Consider the following 17263-nt stretch of genomic DNA (forward strand, 5'->3'; position numbering starts at 1 on the left):
CTCATTTTATTTGCACAAACATGGAGCTGATGTGCTGGGAAGTTTGGTAATTTATGTTATCACATATAAGAACTGAATAAAGTAAGCATGCATGGCCTTTCTCAGTCCAACATAGCTAGCCAAAAGGAAAAAAAAAAAAGACAAATCTAGTTATGAATGGTGAAAAGTATTCCAATGAAAAATTCTACCTCCGGTGTGTTAATAATGAGGTTTGTCCCTACAGAAGTTGTCTCTGTGCATGAACCAGGCAGGGCAGATTTCCTAGCAAGCTGCTCTTATCCAGCCTCCTCTCCTGACTGTGAAATTGGCAGCGGTAGGCAGTTCTCTCTACGGTGGCACCCGACTGACTACTGTGAGCTCCTTCCACTCTTTCTTCATCCCAACCTCAAAGATCCAAAAAACAAAGGGCTCCTCCACACTCACAGATTTTTTTTTTCAAAAACTGATAGTTGTATTCTGACCTTTCAACAGGTTACTAGTTTATTCACTTCAGGATAATCAAGGGCTCAAATTTCAGAAGGGAAAAATGTTTTTCATATAACTAAAACGTACAGCCAGGAACAATTTCTGCCATTGACAGAATCTGGACTTGCTATTTAGGCCTGATAATGATTACCGGTGCTACCTTTTCTCCTGTATTCACTTCTTCTCCACGCTCCTCTTCAGACTCATCAGGCGCTCCTGTGGGCTCTAGTGCCTGCTGTAGCATTTGCTCCAGCTCTTTTAGTAAAACTTCTGTCTCAGAGACAACTAAAAATCATCATTAATATAATAGAAAAAATGTTACATTTTAATTAATTCAATCTAATCCATAATCTTAACCAACTCAAAAGAGAAAATCTAAGTGTTACAAGACAAAAAACAAATATTTTGTATAGTTCTCACATATGGCCTCTGCTTAATGCAAAATAATTAAGGATTTCCAGGTGAATATTTTCCAATTATTCCTGTCAAAATGTAGGTGATATTCTTGCTATGTGTAGATCATAAAAAGCTCACTAGAAGTGTCTTGTTTTGCTTTTTTTTTTTTTTTAAATCAGGGCCAAACTAAATTGTTTTTTATAAACCAGAGGTCAGCAAACTTTTCCCATGAATGGACACAGAGTAAATATTGCAGGCTTTGTGGTCTCTGTCACAACAACTTCATTCTGCTGCTATAGTGCAGACCATACACATGTACCTAAATAAATGAGAGTGACTATGTTCCGATAAAACCTTATTTACAAAAACTAGTGGCCTGTGGGCCAGTTTGCCATGCCTACAATAAACTATTAAAACTACTGTTTAAAAGGAGAGACGATGTAATTAAGTGGTCAAGCTAAACACAGGCTAGTCTACTCCTAATCCGAATACCAACACATCTTAATTGCCTAATATATGTATTATATATATGTGTGTGTGTGTATATATATATATATATACATATATATATATATATATTTAAATACCACACTTACAAAATTTGTGTGTGTGTGTGTACTACTATGACATGAATTCACTGAATTTGCGGACATAAAATAATATCCCCACAAAAGAAATGAACTCCTATTAAATAACTCTATAGACTCAACTACTGATTAATAACATGCAGTTGGATTCCTGACTTAAATAAAATAAACATTTCTGTTTCATATAGACTTGTTGAAGTAAAAATCAAGGAAAGGAAGCCACATGTGGCCTGCTGTCCTGCACAACAGACAGATGGAACATCTGAGAAGTCGTTCCAAAGGCAACACAATTCAAAGCGAAAGGCCATGAATACACACCCCATTATTTTCCACTCGGGTGACAAAAACTGGACATAGTACCCTCTATTATCCACCATTCTTTGGCAGGACACCAAAAATCCCACTACGTAGAACATCTAAAAGTTCAAGGAACACGAAAACAGACCCACACAGGACATATGCTTTGGAGCTAACCTATTATCAGTGAATATGCAAGCAGGGCATTCTCAGCACTAACATTCAGTTTTAATCTAATTGTTGAACATATTTAAAATTCTTCTAACTAATCATGTTTAGGAAGATTGCATATGTATATGCATCCCTTTATGTGTGTGTGTGTGAACACACACACACACACACACAGAAGTATCCTTGTAAACTAAGCATGTTTAAAGGTAAAAACCAGAGATTATTAATGTGAAAAGTCTTATGTACTGTTTCCTCCAGTTCAAAAGAATCCATGTTTTATTAGAATCTTCTTTGTTGGTAATTTCCTCTTATCTAGTACTCGTAAGAAAGAAAGTTTAAAATTCTGCTAGAACGTTATTAAATAATAGTGTCAAAGTCATGGGAGGTTATGAAATAGAATATTTTCCCTTTGTTGGTTGTCACTACAGTATTAAAAAACAACTTTTAGTTAACATTTTTCACATCACAGTTTTGTCTACAAAAATAATTTTTCTGTCAGTACTTATCACTTGTCCCAAGTACTTTTTTACTCAGTCAACAAATATCAATTATGTGCCTACAAAGGGCAAGGGACTCAAGAGCAGGCATTGACCAACGAGCCTTCCTGGCCATCATCTCTTCCTAGCCAATCTCAGGTTTTCTCTATGGAAGACTTCTTTCCAAACAGTTTGAAAGTAGCTTTCTGATATGCCACTTGCACACCTTAGAATCAGCTCCTATGTTTAAAAACAAAACAAAAACTGTAGCTGACATGTTAGTTGTGTCCACATAGATATGTGTTCTGTGGTAATTGGTAAAGCGTAAGAACACAGAGTTTTAATCATTGCATTCTAAAACAGTGCTATTCAAAATTTGATGGGCATAAGAATCACTGGGAGAATTTACTAAAAAAATACATGAATGCAACCCATGTTTACCGAATCAGGATTTTTCTAGAGGAATGTACATTTTTATTGAAGCTATTTTGTTTAACGAATTGACTTCTCTTTATGATAGATTTCTTACTAGTAACCTGTTACTGAACAGACAACTACTTGTGGTTATCTTCAGACTGATTCTCCAGTCCCACTTACAGATGTTGTGTTTTCCTACTTTATATTCTGAGTCTATGGAAATTGATACTGACATTTAATGCACTGTTGAGAAGATGAATTTTGAGCTATACTGTAAAGGAAAAATGGACACAAACATCTTTATATTTCTAAGGCTAGGCTAAAATACAATCAATTTATGATAATGAATGTCATTGCCAAATGGCATTGTAGGCTCTCTGTTTTCAAGTGATCTGGAAAAATATGTACACTGCCTTCTGCTCAAAGGGTAGACAACGTAATGGATGACTTCATAAATCAACTAGGGTTCATAACACCAACTTGATTGATGTCAAATTCTGCTTCCAGAGCAATGGGAGGTTTGCTTTTCTAAATAGGTATTTCTATATTATAAACTGACAGAATTCAAAAATAATTCTCAAGAAATAGCAGTTACTGTAATGTACAAACTAGGTTATCAAAATTGGCCAATGATATCCTCCAAAGATAGAGGCAGAATGAATGCCTTTGCTGATTGCATGACCAATCATCTTCTATCAATACTGATTATCCTGTGGTTTCCCTGACTTGTTTCAATTTGCTGTTTAGAGTAAAGTGGTAGCATTACAGTTATTCCATCACTCAGAAAAAGTTTTTTTTAAAAAGGTAAGAAAAATATATCTCTTATACTGAAGTCCATACCTGGATTTTAAAAATGAATTTTTATAAAATAATCTGTGTAGTTTTTCCATTCCTGATAAGAAGTAGCTTACTGTTTGTCTCTTAAATAAATCAGTCACTATTTTAAAAGCCTTCAAGGTATACTTATGGGGTTTTCTCCAATCTGTATTTTTCTACTAAATGTTTAAAGAAGCTGTTTATTTCCTTATATACCCCAAAGCTGGTATTGAAAAATATCATCTGAAATAAATTTGCAGGGTCATTTCAATATTGAAATTTTGAAAGCATTCTTACAGAAGGAGGCTGAGGAGGAGGAAAAAGTACTTGGTTTTGTTTTGTTATTAAATAACCACAAACACTCCTCTTGTGTGCTTACAATTTAAATGTAGAGATGAGTACAATACAAGTTAGAATGTAATGAAGAAGAGAGCACCATTCCTGGAGACACAAACAGAAATAGGAGGCAAGGAGCTTTCTAGGAAAGGGGCATGTGGGCCAACCCCACCTTTTACCCTAGAGGCTAAAGCTGACTCCAAACCAAGAGTAGGTGGGCAAAGTTTGTCCTGAGCAGCAAAAAATCACCTGTCTCCCTGTCCCCCTTCTACCTCCCAGCCCCAGCCCCTAAGGTCTTCATGCTCCCCTGGGGCTCACCCCATGATCCAGACCTTTCCTAGATTAACCATCTTTTTCCATGCTTATCTATCTCAGGTGGCTAATGAACACATCCTTTGCTAATTTGATAATGAGTGTCATAGATTATCAGTTGGTCTGGGGTAATCTGCCAATCTTTTTTTTAAACTTTTATAGACTGTTTACTACCCAAGAATAAAGGAGGTATTTTCTAACAAAAAACAATGATACAACAAAACAAATGACTAAAACCAAAAGACCAAAAGAAATCAAAACCAATTCATTAAGGGGGATACAAAGGGCAATAATGAGATTTTAAAAGTGCCTAGGTCAACTACCAGTACTGTGCCCAACCCCCCTGTATTTCGCTTTAAGTTTCCTGATACTCAAAGCAACCAAGGAAACAGCTGCACACTTTGATTAATTTTAAGAAGATATGTGACAAGAGCACCTGGGTGGCTCAGTCGGTTAAGCCTCCGACTTCCGCTCAGGTCATTATCTTACGGCTCCTGGATTCAAGCCCTGCACTGGGCTCTGTGCTGACAGCTCAGAGCCTGGAGCCTACTTCGGATTCTGTCTCCCTCTCTCTCTGTCCCTCCCTCACTCATACTCTGTCTCTCTCTCTCTAAAAATAAATAAACATTAAAAAAAGGAAGATAGTGACTGAGAAATACCATATAACCTCTTAAGTGCCTTAGTTTCCCCATTGATAAAATGGGGGATATAATAATATCTAACTGTTTATCTTATATAGCTCTTGTGAGGGCTAAATAAACTAATATATTCACAGTGTTTAGAACAGTGAAGACACAGAGTAATTGATACAGGTGTTGGTATTATTAGTTCATCATCATAGATGAATTTTCTTGTCCCTAAACACTGAAAAAAAAAAAAAGAGTTATAGGGACAATACAAATATAGTACATAATATTCCTGGTACTAATTTTCCCCAAAACATAGATATGCTCCACAAGTAGTTATTTCTTAGATTAAATCTATATAGCCATGGGCTACAGTTTAAAATATTTAATGATTTCTATTAATTTTCTATTAATTTCTATTCAATTTTTTCTATTAATTTCCAGAAATTCTCTCCTTGTTGGATAAGAGGGCTTCTACTGCATGTCTTTATTACAGATGAAGCAACTGATACTTGGACAGGTAAAGTAGCACTTAGTTAGCTCTCCTCCTGATCTCTAACTAAAGGACAGAGAAAAGAAATGGGTAGAGCTTAAAAACTAGAAAGGAACAGCAAATCTGGGTAGTAGGCTGCTGGGAGGCTTTAGCACTTGGGAGTGTAAGGAAAGTGGCTCCAAAAAGTGGGGCAGACATTCAAGAAGAAGACGGTAGAATTTTCACTTGATCAAGGACTGATCCTACCTCAGGCTAAGAAGAAAAGGAGTGATATCAGACACTTAGATCAAGGGATCCATGGAAATATGAGTAGGGGTAAAAAAACTGAGGAGGGTTAATTTACTGAAGAAGAACCACTCTTTCCAGAAGTAGTCAGCTCTTGCAAAGAACACAGTAAACTAGATATTTCTGTTTTTTAGTTGTTCAAAATGTGAAGAAGGAGTAAGACACAGATCAGGTTCATGGTCTGAACAATTAACTACTGAGACTTGAGAGCCATTCAGAATGTGAGACTCCTAAAAGGGTATCAGTGGATATCCATGGAGATGTATTCACCCATTTACACAGAAGAGTGATTTCCAGTCAATGGAGTCATGGCTGTGATGTCCTGGGGTTTCTTCCAAGGTAGCCCATTTGAGTCAGAGGGGGAAAGGATCCCAGCATTGGAGCCCTCAGCTGCAAGGTCTCCTAGTGGGAACTCAGTCCAGGGATGAGCAGACTTTTGCCTTTCCACAGCAATATCTGAACTAATCATGGGAGGCAAAGGGACAACTTGGCCAAGAAAAGGCACCTGAGTTAGCAGGAAAGCAGCAGCAGAATACATTTAAGAAGAGATAGAAACAACAGAATTTTGTGGCGGTTTAGGACAGGAACAAAAGGATTTTTAAAAAAATAACCACTCTGTCCTTCTTCTGACTGCTTTCCTTTCTTTTGATAAGACTAAAAATGAATGGCTGATTTAGCCATTTGAAAGGCAGTGCCATAGGACCTGGGGGTGGCCACAAAGGAGAGGGAGTATGGTGCGGGTAACTTCTTGGGGTTTAATGGGCTTTGAAACCTCTTTGCGTGGCTGCCAAAGTTCCATCTTGCAAATAAGCATTTGCCTACTTTTCAAGACTAACAAAAATGAAGGAAGAGTAAAGTGGTTTTGAAAACTTAAACTTTCTCCCCACATTCACCCTACAGTGTTCTAATGCCAATGGCAATTAATTCAGCTGGAAGCCCCAAGCTGCTGCTTTTCTTCTCCCCCTCCCATTGGCACTCCTAGGCCCCCGATAATTTTGGAATGGGGAGGTCTGGATTTTAATGTATTGATGTAGGTATTTCCTCCCACAACTGCCGGTGCTTTATTTTTAAAAGAAATTAAATACATGACAGAGCCAAATTTAATGCAAGAGAATAGAAACCCAAAGACAACCCAAATACCTAGTATGAAAATTAATACCAAAATGACTCACTAAGAGTTCTCTTATATGTATATATGTACAACATTTTTTTTCTTCAAAGAACGGCAACGACATTCGGTAGAATTAGAGGTATAAGAACCGGAAGCAGCACAGGCCTTCACATACCCACATTTTCCTTTGACATGGCGTCATCTGAACAAACATTTTCGAAAGAGCATTTTAAAATAGGTTTCCTAGAAAAAGGATTTGACAGAATTAGTTTCAAAAGATTAATCACGTATATTTAAATGGCCATTTATGTATATTCATTGATCATTGTAAATTATGAATATATTTCTTTATCTTGAGGTAATTTTCCTTGGTTTTTTAATACAGTAAGGCAGCATGATGCAGTGAAAAACCAAAGGGGAATAATATTGATCTGAGCCCTCACTAGGTGAAAAGCACTAATGATCTACCAAGTACCTTACATAGGCTTTTTTATGTAATTCTCACCCCGAAAACCTACTAAGTAATTGCTGCTCTCATTTTATAAAGAAACTGAGGCTCTGCAAAATTGAGAAATTTGACAATGTAGGTAATAGTTGAACATGACAGGGCTAAATTCTTTCAGACTGCAAAATCCATCTTTTTCCACTACCTGTGTCACTGGTTTAGAGTTAGAAAACATTTGTTCAAATGTATTTTCTCTAACCATAAGATCTTGAGAAAGCCACTTAATTTCTCTAAGTCATAAAGTTTTCATCTTTTAAATAGAGATGATTATAACATACCCCCTACCTATTTGATGAGGTTACTGTGAAATATAACTAAGATAAGGCAGTAAGTCTTTTTAAAAAAAGGTAATTACTCATCCTCTGAAAAAGGACAAAGAATAAGAGGAGGACTATCATATCAGAGCCAGTATTTGTCTTTGAGCAGGACTACTCTTAATACAGCACTAATTATCATTCATCAAAAAAATAAACTGTATGGTTGGTTCAGTGATAAACACTAAAACTTGTCATTGGTGGCTTATCAATTCATTATAAAGGCCTGTTTCTGGTTTGCACTATTTTAAACTAAACACCTGCTTCGCATATGGTTGCTCACATGATATTAATCTTATACTGTTCTGGTTCAACATATTTATATAAACATAAAGCTTTCTCCATACTTCTAAGACTATTACTTATCACCTTAATTCTTTTAGAAAATTTTAATGCTTCCCTAGAGAAAAAGAATCAAGAATCAGGGGTAAATGTCATAATAATTAAATCTATTACACACACTTCAATTTCATCACAATACTTTTCAATTAAAAAAAACCCATACCTTATCCTTCTTCTAAATTTTGGTTTCTTTTTGCCAGTAGTGTTTCTGGAAACTTGCATCTATAAAATAACAACAAAAGGATGAATTAGTTCAAATGAGACTAGATGAGTTCAGTAAGATAATGAGTCCAAATGGCCCAAGTAATTTAGTCCAGAAGAAAAACTCTGACCTGTAGGTCTCAACCACACCTATAACTCTAAGTCAACCACCTCATAGTCACTACAATTACACCAATCTTCTCAACTTCCAGGAATGGTAGATCAATCCAATATGAATTCCCATCTCCCATATCTACTTCCCTTCCTCACTTCACAGACACATAATAATACAAAGTAAAACAATCTTTACATTTTTATACATACATGACCTTTAAAAAAGAAAGAACTATTCAGATGCCAGAAACATGTGGAATGCAAAACTATAGATAGGAACTGATATGGTGAAGGCCTACCAAAAGTGTATACCAGGATAGGGCCAAAGGGCTTGGGATTTTAATGTCTAAGCAAAGACGAGATGAAGGATGTGGAGAAATTGGAACCTCCCTACATTGTTGAAGGGAAGGTGAAATGGTGGAGCCACCCTGGAATATAACTTGATAGTTCTTCAAGATGCTAAATGTAGAACTGCTATGTGATTCAGCAATTCCATTCCTAGGTATGTACCGAAAAGAAACAAAACTATTATGTCCATACAAGAAAATGTATATAAATGTTCACAACATAATTATTCATAATAGTCAAAAAGTAGAAACAACTATCAATGGAGAGATGATATGTGATCTATCCATACAATGGAATATTATTTAACCTTTAAAAACAATGACTAATTATACTGAAAAATACTAAACATGGGTGAATCTTGAAACCATTTTGCTCAGCAAAAAGTGAAAAAAGTCAGAACCAAAGACCACATGTTGTAGGATTCCATTTATCCAAAATGTCCATAAATAGGCAAATCCATAGAGACAGAGAGAGATTAGTAGTTTCCAGGGACTAGGAAAAGGTGGGAAATGGGCAGTGACTGCCAATGGGTATGAGGTTTTCTTTTAGGGTGATGAAAAAATGTTCTAAAATTATAAAGTGGTCTTGGTTGCAAAACTGTGATTATACTAAAAACCACTGAATTGTATACTTAAAAAGAGTGACTAAATTACATCTCAATAAAGGTATAATTTTTTCAAAAACTTGGTGACATGGAAAAATGGAAAGTAAAGAGATAGAATATATCAATGACTAGCAAAAGGAACCCAATGTAGCAATATTACTGTTAGAAGAAAGCATAATCAGAGATTAAAAAAAAAAGCTATTACCTAATGCAAAAAGAAACAATCCACCTAGAAAGTATAACAGTTCTGACCTGTCTATACATAAAATCTTAGCCTTAAAATACATAAAGCAAAACAGAAAAGAATTACAAGTAGAAACTGATAAATTTACAGTTAAAATGGGATATTTTTATTTACTTCCCATAAAAAACTTATAAAGCAAAAAAATTAGCAAAGAAACAGGAGAATTCAACAATACAAATAATAAGTTGAATCTAATAAACACATATAGAAACTGGCACTGAATAATTAAAGAATACATATTGTTTTCAAGCTTGAAACATTTACAAATTTGACCACCTCCTGGTCACAAAGGAAGCCTCAAAAATAGTAACCGCTGTTTTAGAGCCATACTCACTGACTAAAATGCATTAAGAAATCAAACCCCAAAAGATAAGTGAATAAAATTTGTAATCAATTCATAGATGTAGAAGAATTTATACTGTCCCATAAACCTTTCTGTCATAAGAGTTATGATCTATGTCATTTAGGTCAGAGTTCTTGTCTCATATTTTAGTTACTGGTATATGTGACTTAGCTTCTCACTTGGTAGTACATTTGTCTCCATGCCATACCCTGCATGCCATAGGTGCAGATAAAGTGTTCGTGGAACAAATGAATGAGTAAGTGTTCAGACAGAGATACAATAAACACAAATATCACAAGGAGAATACAGTGTCAGTGTTCCCGTCCATTCTGAACTGTCCTGTTTGTCGATTTAGGCTTTTAACGAATTCGTACGATTCACCCTCATTTCCGAAGACAGAACCTCAATGCCACTTTCACCTCTATGTTTGTTACCTTCTTTTATTTGTCTTTTCACTTTTACCTGCTAAAATGAGCAGTGTCTCAGCCCATTTTGTCTAAATCTTTCATAGTTACACTGATCTTAATTTTACTGATCTTGAATTAAGTATCCACACTGCAAGGGTGGGATGTTTTTTTTTCTAACATACTAAATGTTTAGCAGCTAGCAGAGTGCCATTCATATTGCTATGTTCAAACCCATTAACCAAAATGAGATGAAGGTTGAATTTAATAACTCTCAAACATTATTAAATAGCTTAAATACCTTAATAATCATTCAAGGGAAGTTTGTAAAAAAACACTCAGGGAATTCATATTATTATGATGCCAAAAAAATAGGTGTTTTTTTTTGTGATCTTCAACCTCAAGTTAATATTCAAATATTTTTTCCACCATTTGTTTTATATATATATGAAAATAAATAAGGTAAAAAGGTATATGGAACTCCATTGTCTAAATCATTGATCTACATCTCTATAAAGACAATGTACAGCTATTATTTTTAACTCATTATTAAGGATCAGCTTAAAGTATGTGCATATTTGAGTTTAAAGTGAAAGCGTTGCTACAAGGGGAAATAAGATTAAGGTAACAAAGTACAAACTATTTCATAGGTATTAATAGAAAGAAATACTGTTAAATAGCTACCATAAATCAGGAAGATTTCTGTTAGAGATAATAAATTCCTTCCTACTTTGTTAAATATTCCACAGCAGCCAAAATGAACTAGTCAGTATCACCAAATGTCCTGTGCTTTCCTGCTCCAGGGCTTTGATAAAATATGACGTGATGGAGAAGAACACTAAATTTGGAATGACAGGATCATGATTTGAATTTAATCCCTGGTACTTATTACCTGTATCACTTTTGGTAAGTCACTGACCACTGGAATATCTAGCAAGAGCCTGGTATGAAGTCAACACTTAACAAATATTTCCCAACTAAATGGCTATTCTGCATTTCAGGATATTCTTTTACAACTACTGCTTAAATAAATAAATAAATAAATAAATAAATAAATAAATAACTACCTCAGAGCATTTAGGGGTAAGATGAAATTAAATACCATGCCAGAAAGTATCTAACCGTACTCAACAATTAGTCTACGTTTGATCATTGTTTGTTTAACCTATTAGACTGCTCCACTGGATTAGTGTCAGAATTCTATCCTTTTTCCTTAAAGCATTTGACAAATGGAACTTATTAGCACTTTGGTATGGTTGGACTTATGGTCCATTCATTCCCCAAGGTTGCCATAACAAATTACCATGAACTTGGTAAAGCATCAGAAATTGATTTTGTTATAGGGCTGTAGGATAGAAGTATGTCTCTTATGGACAGACTCTTTTGTGTGTGTGTGTTTGAAAAAAAACGTTTATTTATTTTGAGAGAGAGAGAGAGAGAGAGAGAGAGAGCGAGAGAATGAGGAGGGGAGGGGCAGAGAGAGAGATAGAGAATCCCAAGCAAGCTCCACACTGTCAACACAGAGCCCAATATGGAGTTTGATCCCACGAATCAGGAGATCATGACTTGAACTGAAATCAACAGTCAGATGCATAACTGACGGAGCCACCCAGGTGCCCCTGGACAGACCCTTAAGGACAATTTCGTTGGGTTAGGATCCACCTAATTCAGGATGATTTCATATAAAAATCCTTACCTTAATTACATCTGCAATGATCCTTATTCCAAATAAGGTCACATTCTGAGGTTCCTGGTACTTTTGGGGGCTGCTATTCACCCACAAGTAGATACTATGATCTTTATCTATTCCACCCCTTCCACTTCTCTTCCTGTGTTACACTGCTGATTCTCCTATGTCGTCGAGCCCCAGGCTATTCAGAATCAGGACCACCATGTGAAAATCAGCAACAACTGAGAGTTTGTTAGACATGCAAATTCTTATGTCCATCCTAGGCCTACTGTGGGGTCCAGAAATCCATATTTAAATAAGCTATTCAGATGACTTGTATGCAAACTGGAGTTTTTCAGGCATTAGTCTATCTAGCCCACACCCATCCATACAAATATGTTATATATTGTCATTGATTATACGGAAACCAAAGCAAGTATTAATTCTTTTCTTGTTAGATCTAAAAAAAAACAAGAGACATACATAAAGAGGGCAAATGCCATTTACTGCGAAAAAACGTGTGTGTGTGTGTGTGTGTGTGTGTGTGTGTGTGTACATATATATCATGATAATTAGGATTACTGGCTTGAATTGCAAGTGATAGAAGTGCCTCTAATTGCCAAGATCAGATAATCCATAGGAATTGTGTTTACATCAGATTTATATAATCTTCATAAAGTGACTTGACATTGTCCATTTCCTTAAATCACTATTCATCTAAATGAAAATCATTTTATTTTTAAGAAGAACAAGTTTGTTAGCTGTGTTAAATCTGAGGACATAAAATTTTGATTCAGCATTTTATGCTCATAGAAGACATAAACATGTTTTGTAACCTTCCATTGAGAGTAATTATCAGTCAATGATCACTAAAGAGATGCTTACTTTGACAGAATTTCCAAACATGAATCTGTGCCTTGAATAATGTACACAAACTCCTTGTCAAAAGTTATCATATAGAAGGAAATGCCAATATTCTCATTTCCCTTTGGAAAATCTACTGGGAAAGTATGCTTGGAATAAGGATGAAAACCAGTTTTATGCAGCATTGTAAGTGGTGGTTATTACTTAATCTGAGTATCTGGAGAGTACAAATAATAAAGTTAAGTCTTCGGACCTAGATAATGATTGTTTTTCAATCTTCTTTGAAAAGGGGGAAAGTTAAATAATCATTTTATGGCTCTATTTTAAACATGATTTTAATAGAATACAAATCTAGTGCTTCTTACATAAATGTCAGTCAATTACCATATGCTCCAGTCCAGTCACTCTCACTAGAGTTCAGTATTCCTGCAAGATTTGGACAATATCAGAGATCAGTCCTTGGCAATATGATTTATAAATATCTTGCTGTCCCCTGCACTATCTTTAGCCATGTCTAAGTTCTCACTAAAGTACTGTGGATTTCTCTGCTTTGAGGGGCTTAGCAGAGAAAACACTGGAGTGTGTACTCAAGCAGTGAGCTGAGACACAGGAGAATATTTTCCCTAAAAATAGAAGTTGACCACTAGACCACCTTAAATAGAAGGCATGAAAGACTTTCTATTAACACCTCCCAATCCTGGCTGAGGATACAAGTAACAGCATACTTCAAGAAACTCTATGACTAGCTACTTCACTGACAATTTTTAAAGTCTTGGACTCAATTTTTTTAATAGTTTTTGACTACCTATAGCAGGGATATAACACATAAATTCACTATGGTTTTTAAAAAAATAGGAAAGATTTCAATTATACCTATAAAGAGATTAAGAATACTAAAAGCCAATAAAAACAGGGTGTCTAGAGACTCAAAGACCCCCATGAAAAGCAGCACTTATGTCACAGTTGTTTATCTGATTAAATGGTACCAGTAAATTAGATTCTTTCATCTCTATTTTGATATTCTAAGAATCCAAGTCAGTTGCAAACAATTCCTATTTGCACATAGTTTTTCCTAAAGCAAGAGGAATGTTAGGATAACATAGAGTCTCTAAGGAAGACTTCCCAGAATTGACATACAGGCCTACCTTGAAGATATTATAGGTTCAGTTCTAGACCACCGCAACAAAATGAATATTGCAATAAAGTGAGTCAAATTAATTTTTTGGTTTCCCAGTGCATATAAAAATTATATTTACACTATACTGTAGTCTATTAAGCATACAAGAACATTATGCCTATGAAAACAATGTACATACCTTAATTAAAATACACTTTAGGGACACCTGGGTGTCTCTTAAGCACCCGACTTGGTTTTGGATAATGATCTGACAGTTCATGAGCGAGTCCCACATAGGGGTCTGTGCTGACAGGGTGGAGACTTCTTGGGATTCTCTCTCTCCCTCTCTCTCTGCCCCTCTCCCACTTGCATGTGCACATGCATGGTACCCCCTCTCAAAATAAATAAATAAACATTAAAAAAACACTTTATTGCTAAAAAATGCTAATCATCATCTGACTTTTCAGTGAAACCTAATCTTTTTCCTGGTGGAGGGTCTTGCCTCGACGTTGACGGCTACAGACTGATCACAGTAGTGACTGTTGAAGGCTGAGATGGCTGTGGCAATTTCTTAAAATAAGGCAACAATGAAGTTTGCCACATCAATTGACTCTTCCTTTCACAAACAATTTCTCTGTAGTATGTGATGCTGTTTGACAGCATTTTACCCATAACGGAACTTTCAAAATTGGAGTCAATCCTCTCAAACCCTGCCACTGCTTTATCAGCTACATTTATGTACTATTCTAAATCCTTTGTCATCATTTCAACAATCTTCACAGCATCTATGCCAGGAGTAGATTCCATCTCAAGAAACCAGTTTCTCTGCTCATCCATAACAAGCAACTCCTCAATTGTTCAAGTTTTATCATGAGATTACAGCAATTCAGTCCCACCTTCAGGCTCCACTTCTAACTCTAGTTCTTTTGCTATTTCTACTATATCTGCAGTGACTTTCCCCAGTGAGGTCTTGAATAACTCAGTGTCACCCATGAGGATTATAATCAACTTCTTCCAAACTCCTGTTAATGTTGATATTTTGACCTCTTCCCATAAATCACAAATGTTCTTAATGACATTTAGAATGGTAAATCTTTCCCAAAAGGTTTTCAATTTACTTTGCCCAGATCCATCAGAGGAATCACCCTCTATGGCAACGATAGCCTTTTGAAATGCATATCTTAAATAATAAGACTTGAAAGTTGAAATTACTCCTTGACCCATGGGCAACAGAACGGATGTTGAATTAGCAGGCATGAAATCAACATTACTGTCATCGTACATCTCCATTATAGCTCTTGGGTGACTATATTCATTGTCAATGAGCAGTAATATTTTAAAAGGAATCATTTTTTTCTGAGCAGTATGTCTCAATAGTGGGCTTCAAATATTCAGTAAAACATATTGTAAATAGATGTGCTGTCATCCAGGCTTTGTTGTTCCATTTATAGAGCACAGGCAGAGCAGATAATTTAGCATAATTCTTAAGGGCCCTAGAATTTTTAGACTGGTAAGTGAACATTGGCTTCAACTGAAAGCCACCAGGTACAATAGCCCCTAAGAAGAGAGTCAGCCTACCCTTTGAAGGTTTGAAGCCAGGCACTGACCTCTCTCCAGCTATGAAAGTCCTAGATGGCATCTTCTTCCACTATATATAAGGCTATTTCATCTATAGTGAAAATCAGTTGCTTAATGGAGCCACCTTCATAAATTATGCTAGCTAGATCGTTTAGATAACTTGCTATGGCTTCTACATCAGCACTTACTGCTTTACCTTGCAATTTTATGTTATAAAGATACCTTCTTTCCTTCAACCTTATGAACCAATCTCTGCTAGTTTCAACTGTTTCCTCTATAGCTTCCTCACCTCTCCAGCCTTTGTAGAATTGAAGACAGGGCCTGGATTAGGCTTTGGCTTAAGGGATTGTTATGACTGGTTTGATCTTCTATCCAGAGCACTAAACTTTCTACATATCAGCAATAAGACTGTTTTATTTTCTTATCATTCATGTGTTCACTAGAGTAGCATTTTTGATTTCCTTCAAAAACTCTTCCTTTGCATTCACAACTTGGCTGTTTGGTATAAGAGGCCAAACCTTCGGCCTGTCTCAGCTTTTGACAGGCCTTTCTCATTAAGCTGAATCATTTGTAGCTTTGGATTTAAGTTGAGAGACATGTAATTCTACCTTTCACTTGAACACTGAGAGGCCATGATAGGGCTATTAACTGGCCTAATTTCAATACTGTGCATTTCAGGGAATAGGGAGGCCCAAGGACAGGGATGGTAGACAAAGAGGGTAATGGATGGTCATTGGAGCAGTCAGAACGCGTTTACCAATTAAGTTTACCGTCTTACACAGGCATGATTTCTGACACCCCAAAACAATTACAATAGTAACATCAAAGGTCACTGAACACAGATCAGTGTCACAAATATAATAATAATGAAAAAGTTTAAATATTGCAAGGATTACCGAAATGTGACACAGAGACAGGCAGAGAACAAATGCTGTTGGCAAATTGGCACCAATAGACTTACTCAATGCAAGGTTGCCACAAATCTTCAATTTGTTAAAAAACACAACATCTGTGATGTGCAATAGAAAAAAATGCAATGAAATGAGGTATGCCTGCATTTCAATTAAATGCTAAAAAAGCTGATGCATGAGAGCATCCAATGGTTACAGTACCCATATTACACCTTTGTAATGGATAAAAGCATGAACATTGAGAGCTTCATTATCTGTTTCTTTGCTCCATCAGCTTGAGTGGTAAAGATAACCAGCCTGATTCTTTGACCCATGGACACTGTCAAATCTTCTGAGCCTTTATCCTCAGCATTGTGCAAAAGAAGATGATCTCTCTTCTATGTTGGAATACATAGACTCTACACAAGAGCATAATTAAAAAAAAATATTCTTGGGGCGCCTGGGTGGCGCAGTCGGTTAAGCGTCCGACTTCAGCCAGGTCACGATCTCGCGGTCCGTGAGTTCGAGCCCCGCGTCGGGCTCTGGGCTGATGGCTCAGAACCTGGAGCCTGTTTCCGATTCTGTGTCTCCCTCTCTCTCTGCCCCTCCCCCGTTCACGCTCTGTCTCTCTCTGTCCCAAAAATAAATAAACGTTGAAAAAAAAAATATTCTTTAAGAAATTTTGTCTAGATCCAAGTCTTTAAATCAACTCTCTGAGGATTTCAGAAGTTGCAATGGAAGACATTCTTGCACTTACATTCATGGGAGGGCATGGAGGATATATCTCCCTTTAATCTGTATGACTATGTATGTCCCCACTATGTAGGGGGCATACAGATTTAAGATGTGTGCCTAATATATGTATTTCATGATACAGCAAATTATTTTGGGATCAAAGTGAAGGTATTAAATACACAAGCAAAAAGAAAGATAAATAT

The 17263-nt window shown here is 36.1% G+C and overlaps 1 protein-coding gene across 4 annotated transcripts in view; it reads right to left on the reverse strand.

The window, feature by feature from the left end:
• ZCWPW2 (zinc finger CW-type and PWWP domain containing 2) overlaps nucleotides 1-17263 on the reverse strand; it is a 151136-nt gene that overhangs the window by 15043 nt on the left and 118830 nt on the right. For 3 of the 4 annotated variants that reach the window (XM_040479996.1, XM_040479994.1, XM_040479995.1), the window contains exons 7-9: nucleotides 8113-8171; nucleotides 6964-7031; nucleotides 626-750 (exon numbers count right to left, since the gene is read on the reverse strand). In XM_040479996.1, coding sequence (XP_040335930.1) covers nucleotides 626-750; nucleotides 6964-7031; nucleotides 8113-8171 — 252 coding nt within the window. The remainder of the gene's footprint in view (nucleotides 1-625; nucleotides 751-6963; nucleotides 7032-8112; nucleotides 8172-17263) is intronic. The other variant, XM_040479997.1, reaches the window with a different exon arrangement.

The sequence above is a fragment of the Herpailurus yagouaroundi genome, unplaced genomic scaffold (assembly GCF_014898765.1).
Source record: "Herpailurus yagouaroundi ecotype Mexico unplaced genomic scaffold, PumYag 159, whole genome shotgun sequence".
In the NCBI taxonomy this organism is placed as follows: Eukaryota; Metazoa; Chordata; class Mammalia; order Carnivora; family Felidae; genus Herpailurus; species Herpailurus yagouaroundi.